The sequence below is a fragment of the Gracilinanus agilis genome, chromosome X (genome assembly GCF_016433145.1).
Source record: "Gracilinanus agilis isolate LMUSP501 chromosome X, AgileGrace, whole genome shotgun sequence".
In the NCBI taxonomy this organism is placed as follows: domain Eukaryota; kingdom Metazoa; phylum Chordata; class Mammalia; order Didelphimorphia; family Didelphidae; genus Gracilinanus; species Gracilinanus agilis.
The window spans coordinates 66,938,536-66,962,957 of NC_058136.1; the positions used below are offsets into that span (position 1 = coordinate 66,938,536).

Below are 24,422 nucleotides of genomic sequence, written 5' to 3' on the forward strand. Positions count from 1 at the left end.
ATTTATTTATTTATTTATTTATTTATTTATTTATTTATCTATCTATCTATCTATTTATTTATTTATTTAAAAGCCTTACCTTGTGTCTTAGAACCAAAGAGTGGTAAAGGTTAGGCAATGGGAGTGAAGTGACTTGCCCAGGGTCACACCGCTAAAGAAATTTCTGAGGCTGAATCTGAATCCAGGACTCCCGGGCCTGGCTCTCTATCAACTGAGCCACCCAGCTGTCCCGCAAGCATATATGGAACACTTGTCTATGAGTCCTGCCATGCTAGGCTCTTCTGGGGTTATAGACTGCCCTTATTCTTATAGTCTAGGTGAGGAGATAGTTGAGTGTGTATGTATCAATACTTGAAAAGTTCTGTGTCCCAGTTGGTGTGGCTACTCTCCCCAAAGGGAGACAGATACCGGGTCTCGCCTCCTTTCCTCTCTTTCCATCCTGGGTCCCCTTTTCTGAATTTATTCAGAGGATGGCCTCTGAGGCCATCTAGTCCAAATCCTCCATTTTTCAGTGAAGGAAACTGAGGCCCCAGGACCTGGCTGAGTGGCTGAAGCAGGATTCGGCCTCAGGGCCCATGCTTCCCAGTTTCAAAGGAACATTCAGCATGCTGTCTGCTTCCCCTCCATAGAATATGCAACACTGTAGACCTTCCTCTGGTTCATTCCCAGTTGTGTGGCTATTCAGATGGTCCTTCCATCATCCCTCTCCTTCTTCTTGCATTGCCAGCCCACTTCCTTTTCTGGTTAAAGGCTTCTTCCATTGTGCATATAATCAGAGTCTCTTATACAGACACACATAATGGATGTTTTTCATTTAGATGCAAAAGAGGGAACAGTCTATGACCAAAGAAAAGGAAGTGTCCAGGCTTTTGAGGCAGAGAAGGCTTTGTGGAGAAGGAAGGCCTTGGACTGGCTCTGAAAGAGAGAATTTGACAATAATCAGATTACAGCAATTGTTCCTCTCTCCCTCCCTCCCTCTCCCTTCCCCCCTCCCCCCAAGGATTTGGCTTCAGTGAGGAAGTGAAAATCTCTTTGCTGGAGGTCCTTATTGTGGTTTTCAGAACTCAGAACTTCTTTATAGTTGCAGAATATTAATGGACTCCTTTCCTCCTCTTTCAAGCCTCCCCCAGCCTCTCCTGTAGGCCTCTGCTACTCTAGTCCTCGGCCTAGATCTTGGAAGTCTGTAAGAGAGGGCGAAGAGATTTGGCAGGACCTGGATTTGCATTCTACTTCTGCTGCTGCTTCCTAGCTGTTTGACTTTGGGCAGGCCTCAGTTTCCTCCTCTGTAAAACGAGTGTTAGACTATAGACGGTTCCAAATGCCCTTTAAGAATTTCAAAGAATCTGATTATATTCTTTGATTCTGTAAATGCAACCTCAGCTCTCCCCATTTTTTCCTGCCTCTGGATGCTGGCCTACTCTGGTCTGAAATGCTGTCATTCTCCCCTCTATTCGTGGGCAGCCGAGTGGCACTGGGCCACTCATCTTCCCGAGTTCAAATCCAGCCTCAGATACTTACTAGCTATGGAACCATGGACAAGTCACTTCCCCCTTGGCCTCAGTTTCTTCATCTGTCTAATGGCCTGGGGAAGAAGATGGCAAACCACTCCAGTATCAGTCCCAAGAAAACCACAAATGGGCTCACGACGAATCAGACCCGCCTGAAAAATGACCCAACATTCCTAGAACAAGAGTGTCCCGGAGGAGTGAAGTCACTTGCCCGAGGTCTCAGAGCTCCCTAGTGGGGCCACGGGGCCTAGAATCCAAGTCTTTCCATCATGTGGTCCTTCTCTCCCCAGTCCTTCTCCTGGAGCGGGGCTGTTCTTTACCCTTGTGGCCTCTTAGAGTGTTCCAGAACCATCTTCTTTCCCTTTTCTCCTAACCACAAAGCCCCCCTCCTGAAACCACACCTCCAGACTTACTCTCTCTCTCAGCAATTAATTGTCCCCATAGAACCATTCAGTGGTCTGCTCTGGGAAGGCAGGAAAACCAGCCTTGGTGGATTGTTAAAACATAATGAGTCTAAACGAGGAAATGTGGCTAATGGACAGTCACGGCCCATCTATAAAAACCACAGCACGAGCCATTATTGAAAGAATGAATCCACTTGTAATACTTCTAGATGGGCTGCTGCAAAGATCACTCCTAGCATCAATTGCCCAAGCAGAGGGCGCTCCGAATGAGCAGAGTTGGGCAGAGCCGTGGCCTCCCCAGTCTTCAGAGCGGGCCCATTTGCCGCTAGGCTGCTCTCCGGCCTCTGCTCTAAACCAGCAGGGTCATCAAAGTGACCGAGACCCTGCCACCTCCCCAGGGAAACAGGACGTTCCAGACTAGGGCCTCAGCTCTGCCTCTCCTTCAGTTCACACGTCCCGGGCGGCTGCCTTCTAGCCTCTTAGCACGCAGAGGGCACTGTCTGTCCTGGGTCCCTGGCTGTCCAAAGCACACTGCTCTGTGTTCAAGTGACCAATGACACTGAGACGCTAAAGTCTGAGGGGGCCAGGAAACCTTGTCACCCCAGGAGAGGACTGGGGCAAGGACGTCACTTCCCTGCTGGAACCAGTCACCTCTATGGAAAAAGCTCAGACGCCTCTGTTGGTATTTCAAGCCCTCCACAGCCTGCCAACTACTGGGTGGCATTTGAGGTAGGTTTTTAAGGATGGCTAAGGAAGGCGAGGTGAGGCTTTTTAAAGGATGATTCCAAAAAAGGGAAGGAGGTATGAGGGAGACTGAGAAAAGGGATGGTATCTCAGGGAGAGGAACAGAATGAGCAAAGGCCCATGGGAAAGGGGAAGATGAGATAAGAGAAGGGCAAATAGCTGAGTTTCCCTGGAGCATAGAACATCAGAGGGAGACTAGTGTGAGGTAAGGCTAGAAAAGTAAGGATTGCCTGGAGAATAGATTCTAGTAAGTATTGGAACTCAGGTCTCCTGTTCTTTTCTCCATCCTAGCGACTTTCTGCTCTGGGTCAAGTAACTCGATTCTTCTCTTGGTTCTTGTGCCAAAACGGCTTCTTACTTTGTGTTCGAGTCCAACTAATTGAACCTGTCTTATCCTGGCATGTTCCCCAGACATAGGCCCCAGGGTTTTAATATATATATATATATATTTTTAATATGTATATATTTGTTTGTTTGTTTATGTGTTTATTTATTTATTTATTTATTTAAGCCCTCACCTTCCATCTTAGAATCAATACTAAGTACAGGCTCCAAGGCAGAAGAGTGGTAAGGGCTAGGCAATGGGGGTGAAGTGACTTGCCCAGGGCCACTCAACTAGGAAGTGTCTGAAGCCAGATTGGAACCCAGGACCTCCTATCTCCAGCCTAGCTCCTAATTATAAAAGGGAATCCTTTGTTCTCTTTGCCTAGTTGGAGTGAACACTTTGGTTGGCAATATCTTTGAGTCAACACAAACTTGAACTAGGTGGGAGAAGCTTGAAAACCACTTAGTGAGTTCCCACCTTACTTGATGCTAGGTGAGAAGAAGAGTTCACACACTCAGAAAGGTGTGAATCCAAAGGTGACAACTTAGACAATTTGGAAACTGTCATTGGCCCCATGAAAAGGGGCAGGGACAGGAAACCACCATAAAAGCAGGGAGGCTGGTGAAGGAGGCTAGGAGGGAATGAGCTCCAAGAAGAGAGTCACTCCAAGAAGAAGTGTGACTCAGAAAAAGTCAGCCTCAGGAGTCACCTCCAGCTCCAGTCATTGTCTTGGGTGAGTGGATGGCTGGTTTTCCCTTCCTGTCTTCTGGAGAGAGTTTAATTCTGATCAAAGGTTAACAAGTCCTGAACTAGAACAATATTCAGTTAGATAGGCTAATGTCTTTTCTACCCTTTTGTATTTCTCTACGTTATAAATAAAAAATTTATAATTTTCATATATTTAGCCAAGCCATTAATTTTAACACTTACACAATCCACTGAGCCACCCAGCTGTTTCTAAAACTCAGAGCTAACCATGCCACTCTCCCGCTCAAGAAGCTTCAGTGACTATTATGTCAACTACCCGTTGTTCTGTTTATCATTAAAAACTCCAATTGGCCTTTGTCTGTTTGATCCAGTATTTCCCTTGCTAGACTCAAACCCCAGCCTCCTTCTGGTTCCCCTTTCTGCCACTTTGTACAGATTGACTGGTTTCAGAACTTTGACTTTGTACAGAAACTGGTTTCCTCATCTGTAAATTGGAGATAATAATAGTGCCTACCTAGGGCCGAGGGTCAAATGAGATATTGATGAAATGCTTTGGAAATGTTGAGGTGGTAAGTAAATGTTACTTGTGGTTATTTCTTAAAGTGGGAAAAGTGAGGGAGAGGGAAGAAGGAGAGAAGAGGACAGAGAAGAAATACCTTTGAGGGTTACAACAATTCTGGGACAAAGATCTACAGGTATTATTATCTTCTATTTGTTCCATCTAATCATTTGTATTCTGTGTTCTAGCTGATCTATATGTTCTATCTATTCATCTATGTGTTCTATCTAGCAGAGTAGATTAGAAGCCAGAATACCACAATATAGAACACAAAGATAAAACACATAGAATAGATGGATAAACAGAATAGAGAGATTAGAGAGGCCACAAAACAGGAAATGTAGGATAGATTAGACGGGTAGATAGAACACAGAACAGCTAGAGTAGATGGATAGAGAGAACACACAGAACAGATAGAAGATACAGATAGGTAGAAAACATGAAACAGATTAGATAGAATACATGGATAGAAGAGATGGATAGATGAGCTGGATATAGAACATAGAACAGATAAGTAGAAGAAATCAAATAGGTGGATCTATAGAATGCATAGGTGGACTGATTGAATGGATATCTAAAACATATAGAACAGAATAATTAGAATAGGTGGAGAGTTAGAACACATTGAATAAATGAATGGATAGAAGAGAGAACACATAAAAGAGAGAGAATACAGAATGGGTAGATGGATAGAACGAGTAGGTCAGATAGAACACATTGAACAGATAGAGTAGGTAGATGGAAGAGATAGAACACATAAATAGAATGCATAGAATAGATGGATAGATAAGGGAGATAGAACATATAGAATAGGTAGATGAATAGAGAGAATAGAATACATAGAATGTTAAAAACACAACAGATAGAATAGATGGACAAGATAGAACACATAGAATAGGTAATTGGAAGTGATAGAACCCAGAACAGACAGAAAACATAGATGATTAGATAGAAGAAATAGAACTCATAGAAATAAGAGATAGACGGATAGATAAAAACAGAAGGCATATAATAGAACACATAGAAGAGATGGAAGAAATAGAACACATGGGTACAACAAAGAGAACATAGAACAGATAGAACATATAAATGGATACATATAACACATGGATAAATAGATGGACAGACAGAACATCTAGAACATTAATATTAGAACAAAAGGAATGGATAGATAGAACACATAGAACAGACAGAATAGATGGAGCTCATAGAACAGACACCACAGAATAGATAGAACATAGAACAAATAGAATATATAGATTGATAGAACAGTTAGAAGAGATGGAAGGGGTAGAGCATTCAGAATGGATAGAACACATAGATGGATAGATAGAACAAATATAACATAAAACAGAATAGATCAAAAGATAGAGAACACATAGGACAGAACAGATACATGGATTTTTAGAAAAAATAGAACACAGAATGGATAGAACACAAAGACTAGATGGACATAGAACAGATAGAACACAGAACAGAATAGATGGAACAGATAGGACATGAATGATAGAGAAAAGAAATGGAATACAAAGAATAGATAGAGCACATGGAATGGAAAGAATGAACACATAAAATAGAAAGAATACTTAGGATGGTTAGGACACAGAGATCAGATAGAACATATAGATACAAAAGATAGATGGTTAGAAAAGTTAGAGTAGATGGAAGAGGCAGAGCACATAGAATAGAAAGCATGCGTAGAAAAAAATGGATAGATAGAACACATGGAACATAGAATAGATAGAACATTTATGGAGAGAACAGAGATACAAAAATAGATGAACAGATGGAAGAGGTAAAACATGTAGAACAAAGAGAACACATTACAGATAGAATAGATGAAGAGGTGGGATCATAGAACAGATAGACGACACTGAATGGATAGAACATGTGGAATGGATAGATAGAACACATAGAATAGATAGAACATATAGAATACATATTTGAAAGTAGATGGATAGAACAAAGAACACATAAAACATAGAAGAGATAGAAGAGAGAGAGCTCATAGAACTGATAGAACACATAGATGTATAGATTAGAATACATAGAGTAGAACACAGATCAGAATTCGTAGATAAAAAGATAGATGAATAGAAGTTAGAATACATAGAAGAGATCAGATGGAACAACTAGATACAAAAGAGATGAATAGTTAGAACAAGTTAGAATATAATGAAGATGTAGAGCACATTAAAAAGGAAGGATAGATAGAACACTGAACAGATAGAAGAAATAGAACCTATAGAATAGGTGGAAAAGTTAGAGCTAATAGAACATATAGATACTAAAGATAGATGATAGAACACAGATGTAAGAGAGCTCACAGAACAGATGGAATAGATAACACACAGAGTAGAAAGAACCCATAAATCAGATAGAACACAGATACAAAAGGTGGATGAACAGTTTCAGAGAATAGGTGGAAGATGTAGAGTACATGGAACAGAGAGAGCACATAGAATAGATAGAACATGTAGAATGGTTAGAACAGAGAGATCAGATAGAAATATAGATACTAAAGACATGGATAGAATAGTAGGAAGTCATAGAAGAGATAGAACACAGAGATGGAAGAGAGTGCGCTCACAGATCAGATAAAGATAGATGGAGCATATGGAATAGGTAGAAGAGCTAGAACTCAAAGAACAGATAGAAGACAGACACAAAAAATAGAACAGTTAGAATAGATGGAAGAGGGAGAAGACATAGAATAGAAAGAAAATCTTGAATGTATAGATAGAACACAGAAAATACAACACATACAAAATATATAACAGAATAGAGGAAAGAGGTAGAACACATAGAACATGGAGAACACAGAACAGATAGGATAGATGGAAAAGATAGAGCTCAGAGAACAGATAAATTAGACACAACACAGAACACGTAGACTGGTTAGGACAGAGAGATGACATAGAACATATAGATACGAAAAATAGATGGATAGAATAGGAAGAACCCATAGAAGAGAGAGAACTCAGAGATGGAAGAGAGAGAGCTCACAGAGGAGATAGACTAGATGGAACAGACAGAATATAAAGATGGATAGGTAGAACACATAGAATAGATGGAAGAGAGAGCTCAGAGAACAGATAGAACTCATAATAGATAGAACACAGAGATACAAATGATAGAACATTTAGAATAGAAGGAAGAAGTAGAATATATAGAACAGATAGAACACATTGAACAGAACAGCTAAAATAGATGGAACAGATAAAACATAGAACCGGTAGAATAAATGGAACAAGTAGAACACATAGAAGAGATGGAAGAAGTAGAACACACGGAATAGAGAGAACACACGGAATGGAGAGAACACATAGGATAGAAAAGATAAAACACAATAGATGGAAGAGGTAGAAAAGGTAGAACAGATAGAATATAGAACACACATAATAGATATAAAATAGGACAGATAGCATAGATGGAACAGATAGATAGAACACACAGAACAGATAGATAGAACAAATAGAACACACAGAATAGATGGAACAGATAGAACACAGATACAAAAGATAGATAATAGTGCAGTTAGAATAGATGGTCCAAGTAGAGGATATAGAAGAAATGGAACACGTAGAATGGGTAGAACAGAGATCAAATAGAACATGCGGATACTAAAGATAGAATAGGAAGAACACATAGAATAAATAGAACATAGAACAGATCACAGAACAGGTAGAACACATAGAATAGATGGAAGAGATAGAACAAAACACATTGATGGATATATAGAAAATATATAACACATAGGCACAGAAGTTAGATGAATAGAAAACAGATAGAAAAAATATAGAATAGGTAAATGATTGAATAGCACAGCTAAAACACAGAAAGCCGCATCCTCTCCTATTCTCTATGTTTTTCCTTTCTTATATTGCTTCTCTCCCCCCATATTCTCTCATCTCCTCTCCCCTCTAATATTTTCTCCTCCTTTCTCCCATATTCTCTTTTTCTGTCAGTCTCTTCTCTCCTCTCGGCTATATTGTCTTTCATATTCTCTTTTCTCCCCTCCCCATTCTCTCCTATTCTCTTCTTTTGTTTACTTTCTTCTCTTCTCCTCCATCTTCTCTCCTTTCCTCTCTCTAATAGTCTCTCCTCCCTTATAAGACAGAATGATAGTGGTCGTTCTTTATTCTCTTTTTCTCTACTCTATTTCTCTTTGCTCTTACTTTTTTCTCTTTTCTTTGTATCTTTTATCTCTCTCCTTTCCACTCTCCAATCTCTCCTTTTCTCTCTCCAATATGAAAGACACATGGGAAATCTTCCCCCTTTTCTAAAAAGAAAGAGAAAAAAGCAAAGAGAAATGAGGGAAAGGAAGAAGGAAAGAAGAAAGATGGAGAAACAGAGAAAAAAGGAAAAAAGGGAGAAAACAGGGGAGAGACAGAAGAATGGAAAGGTAACAAGCAGAGATAGAAAGGGTGGAGGGAAAGCCTGCACTGACAGCGCCCAGAGAACATAGAGACGGGAATAAGGCCTGTGCCCCAGAGTTGTTACCCTCAGAGGAGTTCCCTCCCTTTCCCCACTTTAAGAAATAACCACAAGTAGAATTTATTTACCACCTCAATATTTCCAAAGCATTTGACCCTCAGATAACCCTAGGTAGGTACTATTATCAACTCCATTTTACTGGACTTTACTGGAGTTTACACAGTTTACTGAAACGGTACAAAGGGGCAGAAAGAGGAAATAGAAGGGGGCTGGGGCTTGAGTCTAGCAAGGAAAGTACTGGATCAAACAAAGGCAAATTGGAGTCTTTAATGGCAAATAAGAACAATGGGTAGTTGACATAATGGAGTTCTTGAAGCTTCTTCAAGGGGGGAAGTGATATGGTCAGCTCTGTGCTTTAGAAATAACAGTTTGGCAGTGCTACAGAGGTTGGATTGGAGAGGACAGTAGAAGTCAAGGTCTCTGTCTTAAAACCCTGGGACCTACATCTGAGGAACATGCCAGGATAAGGCAGGCTCAATTAGTTGGACTTGAACACAAGGTAAGAAGCTGTTTTGGCACAAGAACCAAGGGAGGAGTTGAATTATTTGACCCAGAGCAGAAAGTAGCTAGGATAGAGGAAAGAACATAAGACTTGGGTTCCAAAACTTAGTAGCTTGTATGACCCTGGACAAGTCATTTCTTTCACCTCATCTCAAAGATTCTCAAGCTTCTCCCCCGTCTCCTTATTGTCACACAAATAGGAAGTTTTAGCACAGTGGGCCTTGATGCTGTAAAAGATCTATAGATCCTGAGGGCCTTAGGTTTCTCATTCGCGTTAGATCATCTTGGCCCCTGAACCTGACTGGACCTTCCGGTAAGAGTTTAAGTGGATCTGCTTTAGGGACTAGAGAAAACTGAGGGCATCTTTTCCCAGTGAGGAACCCGGCCTGCCTGGAACAAAAGACTCTGATGCAGGAAAGTCATGTGGGGACCAATGTGGGAAAGGCTTTAAACTTGATAGCTTAGTAATAGGGAGCCATCAATGGTGTTTCTACAGAAGGAGTGATGGCATCAGAGCTGTGGATTAGAAAAATTACTCTGAAAGGAGCAGAACCTGGAGAACATTATACACAGAGACGGATACACTGTGGCACAATTGAATGTAATGGACTTCTCTACTAGCAGCAATGCAATGATCCAGGACAATTCTGAGGGACTTATGAGAAAGAACGCTATCCACATCCAGAGGAAGAACTGTGGGAGGAGAAACACAGAAGAAAAACAACTGCTTGATCACATGGGTCAATGGGGATATGATTGGGGATGGAGACTCTAAACGAGCAAATATCAATAATATGGAAATGGGTCTTCATCAATGGCAGATGTAAAACCCAGTGGAATTGCGCATTGGCTATGGGAAGGACATTGGGTGAGGGGAGGGAAAGACCATGATTCATGTAACTATGGGAAAATATTCTAAATTAATTATATAAACTTTTAACAAAAGAAAAATCACTCTGGCAGTGTATGCAAGATGAACTGGAAGGGGGCTAAGGCTAGAGGCGACATGGGACAGACGGCTGTTGTAGTGTCTGGTTGAGGAACAAGAAGGGCCTGAGCTAGGGAGCTGGAAGGACCACAAAGGAGCAGATAAAAGAGATTTTACAAAGAAAGAATAACTGAATAGGGGTGGGGGGTGATATGGCAGCGAGTGTCTGCCAGGGGACCCAGAAAGGTGGTACTCCATCATTACTCCTTTATTTGAACCCTCCTGCCATCTTTGAAGGTCTGACAACCTGCATTTGCCCACTTCTAGGTGACTATGAAAGCTTCAGTAAAGTACGCTCCCCAGGAGAAAAGCCAGCAATTACTCGGCCTCCCGTGCGCCCCCCTGATCCCCCGTGCCGGGCAATCATGCCCCAGAAGCCAGAGCCCAAGCCAGATCCCATGGCTGGAGGAACCCAGGAAGCCATGGCCTCTGTGTATGTAGCCAAAGTCATTTTCTTTCTGGATCCTGGGAGAAATCAAAGGCAGCATCCATTGTGTGAGGCTGGACAAAGGCAGTTGCTGAAGCTCAGCTTCCAGGCCCTACTCTGCCAGGGCCTCAGAGAGAGATAGAGAAGATGGGAGGAAAGAAAGAGGCTTCTCTATGGGCGGAAGGGGGGGCGGGGAGAGAGACAGGGAGACCTCTTTCTCAGTTTCTCTTTCCCCCTTTGGGAGGATGAGGTTAGCCAGCTGGTTTCACGCTCTCTTGATTCTGAAATGTTTTGATTTTTGTTATTATTACCACTGGATTTTCAAGTAATTTAATTCCACCAAATGGAACAAAGTTTTCCAGAGAGGCTTTTGGTGGAGGACCAGATCCAGGCTGGCAGGCCCTCCGGAGGCCAGGTCCAGAGCCAAGGAATCAGAGAAGCAGTTGCTGGGATAGGGCTGAGGCCTAGCAACAGCTCTCACTGAGCCATCCAGCCTGACCCAGGCTGCTGCAGCTGCTATTGCTGCCTTTCCAGCCGGAACTGGGGCCGTTTGCGGGGCACTTCCTTCCTTTGCTCCTCTCTCCTGGCCCACTGTTTGCAGCATCCATGAAATGAAAGAAGAAGGAAGGAAAAAAGGTCCTCATTTTGGTTAATTAGTGAAGTGTTTTATACAAAATGACAACAGATTCATGTTGGCACCAAAATCAAGGATTCTTTCCATATTTTCCCCCAATAAAAGCTTAAATATAGCCAGCGGGGAGTACACAGGCTCTCAGAGCAGCCTGGGGCTCAAAGCCATCCAGGCCCAGACTTCCCCAGCTGTTGCCAGTCATGGAGGGGGGGGTGTGTCTTCAGAGATTGAAGTTTCTCCTAAACAAGAGTCCGGGCACTTCTTTCCAAAAGGAAATATATAATGGGACCCCTCCTACTTTATCCAGTCAGCAGTCCAGGTCAAGGTTTCTTAAGCATCTACTGTTCATGAGAGTCCTTGACCACGGATTTGATGGCCCTTGTTTGATGTAGGAACCCAGATCTAGTGTGGTCAAGTGGGAAGTGCCCAAGATTTAGAGAAGGAAGACCTGGCCTTGAAGCTAGCTGTGTGCCTTGGATGGGTCATCTCACCTCTGGTTAGAAAAATGGGGAATAAGAATACTTTGCTTCCTCCAATGAGGCCTTCTTCTAGCCCTTGGCTTTGATGGAGAATGAGGTGGCTGGTCCTCCAAGCTGGCCCAGCTCTAGACTGGATGGGAGTGCTCAGTACCACTCCTCGCATGTAGTCAGTGCTTAATAAATCAATCACTGGCTGAATGAGGGCCAGGTTGCTTGTCCATCCAAAGACTTCTCCCCAAAAGGTGTGGCTGCTAGACCAGGCTCGGCTCAGACTGCGGGAACTCTGGGACCTGCAGGCCCTTGCTAAGTGTGGATCCATTATGCTGTGCTCTCCTCCGGGGGAACAAGTGTGAGGTTATATTGAGCTAATAGAGGCACACAAAACAATTCCCCGAGCAAAAGTCATCTTAGTTGCTACGCTAAAGCCATGGAGAAATGTCTGCCGATGACAAAACACCAAGGACAGCACCCACGGCAGAGTGGGAGACGCTCCGAAGAAAGGAAGTTTCCAAAGCTCCATTCCAAACAAATAGAATTGGAATTGGGCTTTCTAGCCTTGCACAATCCATACACTCGCCTACCTGGGCGTCATTTGTTAAATTTAAATAAGAAAGTTCTTGGCTCTGGCATTATTGATGAGTAACTAACCCAGCACCTAGTTAGCGAGAGCAACCTATGAGGTCACGGAAATTATGGCATTTGGATAATGCAGAAGATTGTGTTTTCTAGCCAACTGGGCCAACAGTCTGCTTCTCTCTGCAGGGTGGCTTGCCGGACCCGATTCTTTGAAACAGCTTCTCGGAAGACAGGAAGGTAATAAGATACAGACTCCCTCCCTACAAGGATTTCCCCTTCCCTCCAGCACCAATTCCCAATGACGTAACAGTATTACAGTGGAGTGGTCACCAGACTTGGAGTTAAGAAGACCAGCTTCAAAAACCTTAGCTCAGATACTAGCTTTGTGTCCCTTCTCCCTGGGCCTCAGTTTCCTCCTCTGTAAAATGAGAGGCCTGGACTAGATGGCTTTTGAGGTCCCTTCTGGTTCTAGGTGTCTATGTGTGACCCCGGGCACATCTTCTTCATGAGCCTCAGTTTCCTCCTCTGTAAAATGAAGAGGTTGGACCAGAAGGCCTTCAAGATGCCTTCCAGTCCTAGTTCTGAGATGGCGATCTATGAAATATTTATGGACTCACAGAGATCCCTTACAAAGAGCCCTGCAGGGCCCGAAAAAGCTCTATGTTGACTCCCCAGGAGGCAAAGGATTCAGTTCTTCCATACACTGTGTTCCTCAGTCCTTAAGGAGTTGTATACTTATAATGGAAGGGGATAGAAATGAGTATGTCCTCAGGGATGCAACCCCTGCAGAACTGATGTGGAGGAAAAAGAGTCCAGACCTTGGAGCATCATCCCTAGCATAAAGAACTCCTAGGAGGCCCAGGTTGGGTCTCTTATTGATACCCCTCCATTTTAGGGTTCAGTCTCAGATGCTATGGCTCTCCTAGAGTGGGCAACTCCCCAGATCGCTCCTTAGACTTGACCCGAGAAGAGTATAGGCAAAGTTAGCCAGCTCTTCAGATGTGATGGAAGAAGTAGCGTCAGTCACCTCCCTCTTTCATACGTTGTTCCCTTCTGTCATGATAGGCTATCACAGACTATGGGGGCCTTCTGTGGTCTCTCAGATTGGCTGCCTAAAGGCTTTCCCTGGCACCTAATCTCAGAGTCTTCAGAAGACGCCTACTCCAACTTCTACCTGAGCCAGACTCTCCTCTCCAAGCCTCTCATCCAAATAACCACCTTCTACAATATCCCCTATTGTCTACCTTCTTTCTGTGACTGGAAGATCATTGTGCTTCAACTCTTCTAGACTGTTCTCTTTGGGCTTTTTTTTTTTAAAAAAACCCTCTACCTTCCATCTTAGAATCAATACCATGTATGACTTCCAAGGCAGAAGAGCAGTAAGGGCTAGGCAATGGGAATTAAGTGACTTAGCAAGGGTCACACAGCTAGTAAGTGTCTGAGATTACACTGGAACCTAGGACCTGTCTCTAGGCCCGACTCTCAATCCACTGAGCCACCTAGCTGCTTTCTTGGGCTTCTTATTAGGTCCAAACCAAACTCCTCAAGGTACCTTAAATTAAGTGAGCCCCAACATTATTCCCCAGTATGGCCCTGGAGGGTAGGAAGAACGATGTAGCATCTTCTGCCCCAAGGTCAAAGTTGTGCTCATCCTTAGCAGGTAACTTGCCTAATGTAGAGACCCATATCACCCAGCAGGTCTAGAAGGAAATCTTTAAGGAGGAATCACGATACCATGGACCTGCTCTGTGGTCCAAGAGAGCAGCCTCTTCATAACCCTCTATTCTCTTCCTTCTTGTTCCTACTCCGGACATTCTGGGATCTTCCTCATTGAGATTTCGCTTCTCTTTCCCACTTAGTTCCTCATCTCCACAAGGAAGACTCGCTGGGGATGAGAGTTGAGGTCCAAGGTATGTATGTAGTCCCTTATCTCTGGCTTTGGGATCTTACCTAGCTTAGGTCAGTCTTACTAGATCAGAGTCATGAGGGCTGTAATACACAGAAGGTCCGAAGGGAGAGACTCTGGCCCACGTCCTCTTCCCTCAGTAATCAGTCTCAGGGAGAACAATCTAGAAGTCTCCTTCCAATATCTTCCTTTTGTCCTGGATTGGTACTTGAGCGATCTGTGATATCATCAGAGCCTCCAAGCAGAAGCTAGATAACTACTTATAGGGTATGTCATAGTAGAATTCCTTTCATGCAAGTCAGGATTAGACTCAGTGGTTGCAACAGTCCCACCCAACTCTCAAATCCCACAATTCTGTGATTCACTGTAGACATTCCCTCTACTGATGCAGATCCAAATGACTCCAAATGGCCTTCATGAAGTTCCATGGCTGGATGTGGCCCTTGTTGTTCCCCCCTCTAGTATCGATTCTCCTGGTTCCTGAGCAACAGCTAGAGTTGGCCTGTCCTTGTCGTCTTGTTAGCTTGGCAAGGGTGACCAGAGCTCGTATTCTCCTGCCCCACAGTCTTCTAGAATCCTGGGCCACTGTTGGGTCCTAAGAGGAAGATGAGACAAAAAGGGCCTGCGAGTCATAGATTTAGGAGCAGGGAGGGACCTTCGAACTCAGTAGAAGTACCTGTGGTTTAGGGTCTGAAATTTTCTATAGACATCCCCTTAGTAATGACTTGGAAGGGCAACTCCTTCTGGCATTAAAATGGCATCACAGTGATGGTTGCCCCCAGAATTCTCTCCCTAGTATCACAAGTCAGTATTCTTCATTTGGCCCCATTTGGGGATCTTCGTATTACCTTATCTCCCTTAATGTTTGCTTTAGATATGTGCAGAGCCCTCCGTAGCAGGGGGCATCAACTGGGAGTAGGAATCCTGCCAGTGGGACTATTAAAATGTGCGTTGCAATTTCCTTGATCACATGGGTTGATGGGGATTGGGGAAGTAGACTCCCAGCGATCACTCTATTGCAAACGTTAATAATATGGAAATAGGTCTTGGTCAATGACACATGTAAAATCCAGTGGAATTGTTCATTGGCTACGGGTCGAGGGAGGGAAAGAATGCAAATCATGTGACCGTGGGAAAATCTTCTCAACTAAATAATGAATTGAAACAAAACAAAACAAAAAAAATGTGTGTTGCAAACTGGGCCTCAGTTTCCCCCTCTGTAAAATGAGGGATTGGACTCAATGGCCTGTGAGGCCCTCCTCCAGCTTGAGGATCTTATGTGTGACTTGGGACAAGACCCTTCTCCTCCCTGGGCCTCAGTTTCCCTCTCTACAATATGAAGGATTAGACTCGGTGATCAACGGGGTCCCTTCCAGCTCTAGGATCTTATGTCAATGAGACCTTGGACGAGTGGTCCCTCTGGGCCTGAGTTTCCTCATCTCTAAAATGAGGGAGTCGAACTGGAGATGGCCTTCCCGCTTCCACTTTCCCAATATTATGATGTAAGATATTTTCTTTGGGAGTTCCTAATTCTTAGGGATTGACAGTGCCACGGGAGCTGGGATTTAGGAGCCTAGATGGCAAGTGACCAGGTCTGGAGTCTGATGCTTTGTCCCCTTCCTGCTAATGCCTTACAGATAGGTTAGGTTTTTCTATCCCTCCCCACCCCCATCAGCAAAGAGAAATCAAGGCCCGTGGAAGGTAAATACACAACTTGTCTAGGGGACAGAGCAAATCAGGTGGCCGTGCTGCACTAGAAGACCTCGGAAGCTCCGATGGCCAGGCCTTTGTGGCGTTGAGCTTATCAAGCCAGCTCTCTGGGCTTCCGAAGTCAGTCCCAAGGGCCAGAAGATGGGGGCAGAGCCATGATGGCAGCTTAGTAGCAGCGAAAGCTGAAACCAAGTGCCAGAAGATGTGCTGATCAGAGCTTCTCTCTCGGTTCCAGTTTCTAGGAATCCTGGCCGGTCCCAGATGACTCCATGCTTCTGAAAGGGCCCCCTCAAAACTCTTGTGTGCTCAGAACCCCTGGGCTGAAAGGCAGCTCCCTGCTGGAACCCTGGCTATGAAGAGTCCGGGAAACCGTAGAATTAGGGGGACTCCCTGGATATGTCCCATTTTCCCCTTGCATCTTTTCCTCGTGGCCTCAGAAAAGCTGTCTTGAGCCCAATGGAAAGAGAGCCTGCTACTTCCCCAACGGGCTGTGAATATTTGGGCTCATATCCCCTGGGGCAGGGGGGAGCGCCACCTCCTTCCAGTTAGACTCTGAGCCATTGGAGGCAAAGCGAGGGTGCCCGGGACTGGCCCTGAGCCCCTGGGGATTCTGCCTTCGAGGGCTGCCGAGCTCTGATGGAGTTGGAACAGATGCCCCGACTCTTGGGCCTTTGTCACCCAGATTCACTTTTTCCCAGGCATTCTTTAGTTCTAGCCCTAGCATAACCAGGGGCAGTTAGTTGCATGTGTCTGGACATTTGCCTTGCAGAGGAAACCTCCCGTTGGGTGGTTTCCTCATTTGTAAGCTGGCAGCCGTGGGTCACCCCAAGCACGGCTGGTAGGGGGAGGTCCGACGAGAGTTGCCCTCCCTCTGGGTCTTTTGCCAGCTTTTTTTGCATGAGTGTTTTGGAAACGTTTGCAAACAAAAATAACACCGAACCCTCCCAACATTTTCTGCTTCTGCTGCCTAGCCTTGTTTGAGGAAGTCTCATTCTGTTTTCCTCTCGACAGCTTCTTTCCAGAAGAAATGAGAGAAATAGACTTTTAAAACCTTTCTCAAAGCGTTCCTCCGGCCTGTCCCTCTTCTGGAGGGATGGGGTTCTTGGGATGGGTGGTAGGTCGGGGGACGTACAAACACAGCTGCAAAAACCCATTTCCCGTGTCGGATTCGGGCTGCTTCCTCTGGCACCTTGCCTCCGCCATCCCCGGTGGCTCGGGGGTGGGAGGGTCTTCCCGTTCCCAGTGCGACATGGACCCCTTTGCCCTTCGGCAGCAGAGCGAAGCCTGTGGGCCCCTTTTTCCGAGCCACAGATTTAAATACATAGGATTACAAGGATTGAAATATCGTTATCGATTGTGTAAAGCCCTGCCAGCTTCGACAATTCCAGGATAAGAAGCTAGATCCTCCAGGAAGTCTCGCCAGAGACAAAAGAACCCTCCTACAGTGCGGAGGGCCTTCCTCCCTCCCTGGCTAGCGGGGGGCCTCAGGCTACTGGCCGCAGCCAGACTTAAACCGTTAGCTCTGCCCTGGGCCCAGGGGTCCCCTAGATTCAGTTTCAGTTTGGTACTTTTCTTACTAATTATTAACCCGTTCCCGGACCTAATCGTATTCACACCTAGATCAGAACGTTCCTATGGACGGACGTACATAACTCACTCCACTTTCTCTAACTCAGGCATATCCTGCCCTATGTGTGCATGGCTTCTGGGCATTGGCCCTTCTTTCTTAGCTGTTTGTGGAATCCCTCCTCTAGGGAAGGATCCCCTGATCCTTCATAGGCCCACCGAAGGCAAATGAACATGGTGGCTTATAGTTCTGAGGAGTAAATGGTTCTCGGTCCCCGCCTCTCCCAATCCCATTCCCCATCACCTCCCCAGGCCGAGCCCAAGAAAGCTGCTTGTGTGACTCTCTGGTACGTCGGCCTACCTTGTTCTCGGGGCAGGATGATGCCCAACGGGCCCTGCCCTAAAGTTGCTCAAAGTGGGCCAGTGACCTTTTTGGCCTTCCTCCCAGGCAGCAGAGATTGGCAGTGGTCCTCACTGGGCAGCATACTTTATATAGGATATGGTGGCATCGCTGAGCCTCAGGGGTGCTAACCCAGTTCCAAGCAACTTTTGTGCTAACATTACTGGGGCATTTATGGTGATAACCAAGGAAACCTTCTACTCTTGGGCGATTGGGAAGTTAACCATGTCCATGGTGCAAACATTCAAGGTCTTGGGAGTACAGCTGGGTGGCTCAGTGGATAGAGTCCTGGCCCTGGAGTCAGGATGACTCAAGTTCAAATCCTGTCTCTGCTACTTGCTAGCTGCGTGGCCTTGATCAAGTCATTGGACCTCTGAGGCTTTGGAACCCTCAGTTTCCTCAGCTGTACAACGAAGGAGTTGGCCTCCAAAGTCCCTTTCAGTTTTAGAGCCAAGATGCTCTGAGTGAAACTGATGGCACTTGAAGAAATGATTTAGACTGTGGGTCACATCAGACTTGTTGGAGCCACCCCTCATTCAGTAGGAGATCTGAGCCTAGTTGAAGCTACTGAGAAATCCCCAAAAGGAGATCCTAGACTAGAGATCAGAGGGTCCAGTTGGATGGAATTTCAGGGGGCCAACGAGTTCAGCCTTTCTTGAGTGGGAATCCTCTCTACCACATTCTTGGAGGCAATTGAGGACAGCACCAAGAACACTGATCCTGGGATCAGAGGAACTGGGATTAAATTGGACCTCTGATGCTTACTATCTATGTTACCTTGGGACAAGTCACTTCCCTCCCAGGGCCTTGGTTTTCTCCCCTGTAAAATGAGAGGGTAGGATGTGGTGGCCTCTAATGTTTTTGTCAGCTCTTGCATCCTACGTGTGACCTAGGGTAAGTCCCTTCTCTCTCCTCTGGCCTCAGTTTCCTCCTCTATAAAATGAGGGACTTGGCCTAAATAGTCTGAGGGGTCCTCCCAGCTCCAGTTCTTGGATCCTAGGATTATCCAGCCTCCCCTTGAACCCGTCTACTGAGGGGCAGAAGGGGAGATGTGATGTGTTAAACCCATAGGTAGCCCGTTCCACTTTGGGACAACTCTGACAGGTAAGAAGCAGCAAGGCGCAGCGGCTAAGGAACTGGTCTCAGAGTCAGGAAGACTTGGGTTCAGATCCCACTCTAGCTCGGTCCCTTGGTTTCTCAGTGCCCCAGGCAACTCTGTAAGACTCTCCATTGCAGAGAAGGTGCTAACGTGTATAGGCAGAGGGCGTTTCCTCATCGGGGAGTTAGTGCCCTATGCCAGTGAAAACCTAGGTCCAGGCTCTAGCCCTGTCTGGCATCGGGAGGAAGTTTTTCCAGGCATTGGGCTACAGTCTGCCCCTCTGAAACTTCTGCCCAGCCGTCCTAGTCCAGCCCTTCAAAGACTCGGAAGAAGGACGCCATATTCTAGCTGTAGCTCAATCTTCTTCTCCAGGTGGAACAGTCTCAGTTCCTTCACTAACCTCTTAGTAAAACCATTCCAAGTATCCCACCGAGGCTGAGAGAGAGCGAGTCTGTGAGGGAATCCATGAGGTTCGGCCACTGTCCACTGAGATTGCTTGGAAGGCAGTATGGTGCAGTCATAGGACCAGCATTATTCAGAGTCACACGTGGCTCCTGGTGTATGGTCCTGGGCAAGTAGTTTCCCTTCTTTACAACTCAGTTTCCCCCTCCGTGAAGTGAGGCAGTTGGCCTCGGCGGCCTCTAAGGGTGGGTCTTTCCGATTCTCCATACTGCAATGGGGATGACCACCCACATATCTCTAGCATATTAAGGGTTACACAGAGCAGTTTTCTGGGAAGGACTCTCAGGCAAGACCAAGAGTGGGGTCTGGCCCCTGGTAAGGGCCGAAGGACTCCCGAGAAGGGGCGAGGCGAGGCTCTAACTAAGGAAAGGCAAGAGGGCCAAAGGTTGAACAGAGGAGGGACGTATGGGTGTCTCACATAGTCAACCAAGGGATGGGCACTAGCTTAGCCAACTGGAGGCTCTCTTCAACTGACAATTATCGAGTCCAGGCATCTCAGTGGCGCAAGCAGCATTCCCAAGGCCAGCCTCCCCAAGTGGCTCCTTCTCACACCACCCCTTCCCCCATCCTCCTGCCCACCGGTTTACCAAGGACTAAAGGCGCAGACTCTTCAGTCAAATCCACAAGATCTTTGGAAAATGGGCTCCCCACCCCCCTCTCTCCCGACTGCCTTAACTTTAACCAGATAGAACTCTTGCTTAAGAACTGGCCTAGCTCACTTTTGGAAATAAAGCATTTGCTTTTGGACAAGCAAGTAGTAGAATGTAAGCTCGCTGAGGGCAGGGATTGTCTCCTTTTTGTCTTCGTGTCCACAGCACCTGGCACTGTGCCCGACACAGAGGTGCTTAATAAATGTTCGTTGAATAGAATTCAAAGGCAAACGTGTCTTTTGTTGGTGCTAGAGAACATCCTGTCCTTAGTAGCATTCCCCCACTGCCCGAGAACAGTGGTTCAGGGCTCTGTGCGGGGGACACAGGCCAAAGGCCCCAGATATTCAGGCATGTCAAGAGCCATGGCATAGCTGACCTCTGAGTCTCTGCTCCTACGTGGCTGATTGATGTTGTAGCAAGAGAGCAAATAGATCGTTCTTGGTACGGGGAAAGAGCACTGCTTTGAAAACAAGAGGGCTCTGTTCAAATCCAAAATAGGAATCACCACCACCTGTGTAGCCTAGTATAAGACACTTAGCCTCCTTGGCCCTCAGTTTCCCTATTTGTAGAAAACAGGAGGTTGGCCTGGATGGCCACTTCAGGGTCTCTCTTCTCTTATGTGTGATCTTAGATATGTCATGTCTCTTCCTTGGGTCTCAGTTTCCTCCCTTCTATAAAATGAAGTAGCTGCCTAGTTCAACATAAAAGTGTAAAGATTAAAATTAATATACAACAACTATTATATCTTATAAAGTTTATTAATAATAACTAAAGTAAAAAAAAAAACTAGCTAATCCAGCCACGGTCGCAGGGGTAGTCGGGGGAAGAGAGCGAGAGGCAGAGTTTCAGAGCTTATGAACAAACAACATAAACACACAAGGGTGGGGGGTGAAGGAGGAGAGGGATTCTGGAAGATGGAGGAATTCTGGGGAACGTAGTTCCAAAGGTACAAAATCTCCACTTATACAAAAGACTAGTTGGCTTCTCAGGGCCCTTCTATCACCTACATGTATGTGACTTTGAACTCAGTTTCCTTTTCTGCAAAAATAAGTTAAAGAGTAGATTGGATGCAGTTAGGTGGCTCATTGGATTGAGAGCCAGGCCTGGAGATGAGAGGTCCCGGATTCAAATTTGTCCTCAGATACTTCCTAGCTGCGTGACTCTGGGCAAGTCACTTGACCCTCCCATTTCCTAGCCCTTATTTACCACTCTTCTGTCTTGGAACCAATACACAGTATTGATTCTAAGATGAAAGGTAAAGGTTAAAAAAGGTATACTTCCGGGGGCAGCTGGGTAGCTCAGTGGATGGAAAGCCAGGCCTAGAGACGGGAGGTCCTGGGTTCAAATCCGGCCTCAGACACTTCCCAGCTGGGTGACCCTGGCCAAGTCACTTGACCCCCATGGCCCACCCTTACCACTCTTCCACCAAGGAGCCAATACACAGAAGATAAGGGTTTAAAAATGTTAAAAAAAAAAAAAAGGTATACTTCCTTTAGAAGTGTGCTGGTAAATATATCACTCATCAGCTTTCAAAGGAAAAAATTGGATTCAGGATACACTGACTTTTAATCGGCATCATTAATATTTTCTCCATTTTTCTGACTTCTAGAAATCAACAGAACAACTCACACCCCGATTTGTAGCATTTGCTACACATGTAAATAGCAAAGTGCGAATACTTCGGATGGGAATTTCACAATCTCCTCTCCGGAGCTGGTTTGAGCTGGCCCCGGCCAACGCCTGCCTTCTGTTATAGGCAACTTATAAGCTAGAGTATAGACAGAGTTAAGATAGATGTGCGTAGATACATAGGCAGCAAAAGGGAAAATCTTGGCTGGCAGCCATGAACATTCTGTATGGAATGCAGGTGAAGAGAGTTGGAGAGAGAGTGATGGGACGGGGCTGAAAGGAGGAGGGTTTGCCGCTGTCGTCCTGCCTGCTGGTGGTCTACAACCTGTAACCTTTTGGAGATCTTGGGAGTGAGCAGCCATCAAGAGCCTAGGCTGAGAAAGGGTTAAGTCTTTGCAATTTGGTGGACAAATCGCAGATAGCCTTTCTCCCTAGCCCACCGGATTTACCAGCTGATCAAGGATTGTGTTCCTGTTGCCTTTTGTCATCAAGGGATCAACTTGGATCAGCGTCACCAGTGTTGAGAGAAACCCCTTCTCTTCAAGCCCTTAGTAGTCTCTCTGGTCCCAGCTGGTCTGTGTTAGTGGTAGAGGCAAGCCAGCTTAACTCCTCCATTCTAAATGACAGTTGGTTGAGCTTTCCCTGGTAGACTAGACAAATCTCACCCATTTCCCCTTTTCCTGATATCATTAAACTGTTTCTTTCTACTTGTTGTTCCTTCTCCACCACCCAAAGGACCCACAGTAGTGGGATTGAAATCCCTGGTTAGTGAGAAGGGCACTTAGCCCCAACTGCCATTCGCCCAGTACTGTGTTTTCTGTCACTGCCCATTTCCCAAGTTCAGTCCTTTCCTTGTGGGAGGGGGTGTCAGTGTCTGGCAGTTGTTCAAACTCACCCCAGTAGTCCTCTACCTCCCTTTTTATTTATTTCATTTCTTCCTCACAAAAGTCTTGATTCGGGTCATTCTGAGAGCACAAAATGTGGGAAGGCAGAGGAAGGATGGGAATGAGTAAGGGAGGAGAGAAAAGTTCTGAGGACTCAGAAAGAGATCAGCTCCATTCCTCTAAAAGCAGTGATTCCCAAAGTGGGCGCCACTGCCCCCTGGTGGGTGCTGCAGCGATCCAGGAGGGCGGTGATGGCCACAGGTGCATTTAGCTTTCCTATTCATTGCTATGAAAATAAAAAAAAATTAATTTCCAGGGGGCTGAGTAATATTTTTTCTGGAAAGGGGGTGGGAGGCCAAAGAAGTTTGGGAATTATCTACAGACAAGTGGCCTTGACATATTAGAAACCCTCAGCATGGTTTCAGAAACTAAAAACATTGCTAGAAACAAGAGATTTAGGTGCTCCTGATGGATCAAAGTCGTTATTTCATGAGGGAAAAATGAACCACTAAATATGAAGGACATTAATATAATGCTAACAAGTTCCCTTCTAAAGTCTGTGCAATGGGGGTAGCTGGGTAGCTGGGTAGCTCAGTAGATGAGAGCCAGGCTTAGAGATGGGAGGTCCTGGGTTCAAATCCGGCCTCAGACACTTCCCAGCTGGGTGACCCTGGGCAAGTCACTTGACCCCCATGGCCCACCCTGACCACTCTTCCACCAAGGAGCCAATACACAAAAGTTAAGGGTTTTAAAAAATAAAAATAAAAAAAAATAAAGTCTATGCAATGACAGAAAGAAGAGATGAAAAGAGCAGGGCCCATCCATGTGACTGCAAATAATAGTATGCCCACTATATGATAGAACCCTCCTCCACTGCCTTGACATAGGGCCAGTTACTCAGTAACAGAGCTATTGATTGCAAACATATCTCATTCTCTCACACCATAAATAGTCTAATGAAATCAGAAATCAGCTAGTCACAAAGGCCCTAGGAAGTCTGATTATGGCTTTCATGATCTAGGAACCCAACTTTATGTGGTGGGGACCAGCCAAAAGGACTAAATGGTAAAAACAAATGGAGAATTTGCTCCAAGATTCATTAAATGGCAGATAGGTGGCTCAAGGGATTGAGAGGATTGAGAGCCAGGCCTAGAGATAGGAGGTTCTGGCTTCAAATCTGGCCTCAGACACTTCCTAGCTGTGGGACCCTGGGCAAGTCACTTAGCCCCCGTTGCGTAGTCCTTACCTCTCTCCCACTGTGGAACCAATACACAGTACCAATTCTAAGATGGAAGGTAAGGGGTTAAAAAGCATTCATTCATTCATTCATTCATTGGCATCAAGAGCACAAAAAAAAAGAAGTTGACCTTGGCCATGAGACCCTACCTTTGCTGCTAGATCATAGAATGGCAGTAGAAAGAGCATTAGCCATCCGGCCCAATCAATAAGCAAAAGGAAATGCCACTCTCCCTTGGTCTTGGTCTTGGTCTCTGCTTGAGGACCTCCAACACCCCAACTGACCTCTCTGGCCCTTCCCTCTACTGCTCCTCTTGCCCCTCTGAGTCCAAACAGAACAAGAGTAATTCTTCACAGCTTTTCAAGGACTGGAATATAGTACCTGATTCCCACCTCACCCAAGTCTTCTCTAACCTCTCAAGATCCTTTGGGATCCTAATTGTGCTATCTATTGGGCTAGTTCTCCCATAGAGCCTTGGGCCATTTGCCAATTTGATGGGCCTACCTTGTAGGCCTTTATCCAAGTCATTGAT

At 45.4% G+C, this 24,422-nt stretch overlaps 1 protein-coding gene across 1 annotated transcript in view; it reads left to right on the forward strand.

Annotated features, from left to right (window-relative positions):
* Positions 1-13,635, forward strand: part of OPHN1 (oligophrenin 1) — a 195,844-nt gene extending 182,209 nt beyond the window's left edge. Inside the window, exons 16-18 of the mRNA XM_044682887.1 lie at positions 10,502-10,667; positions 12,534-12,584; positions 13,413-13,635. Of these exons, the coding sequence (XP_044538822.1) occupies positions 10,502-10,667; positions 12,534-12,584; positions 13,413-13,635 (440 nt within the window). The remainder of the gene's footprint in view (positions 1-10,501; positions 10,668-12,533; positions 12,585-13,412) is intronic.
* Positions 13,636-24,422: the final 10,787 nt, after the last annotated feature.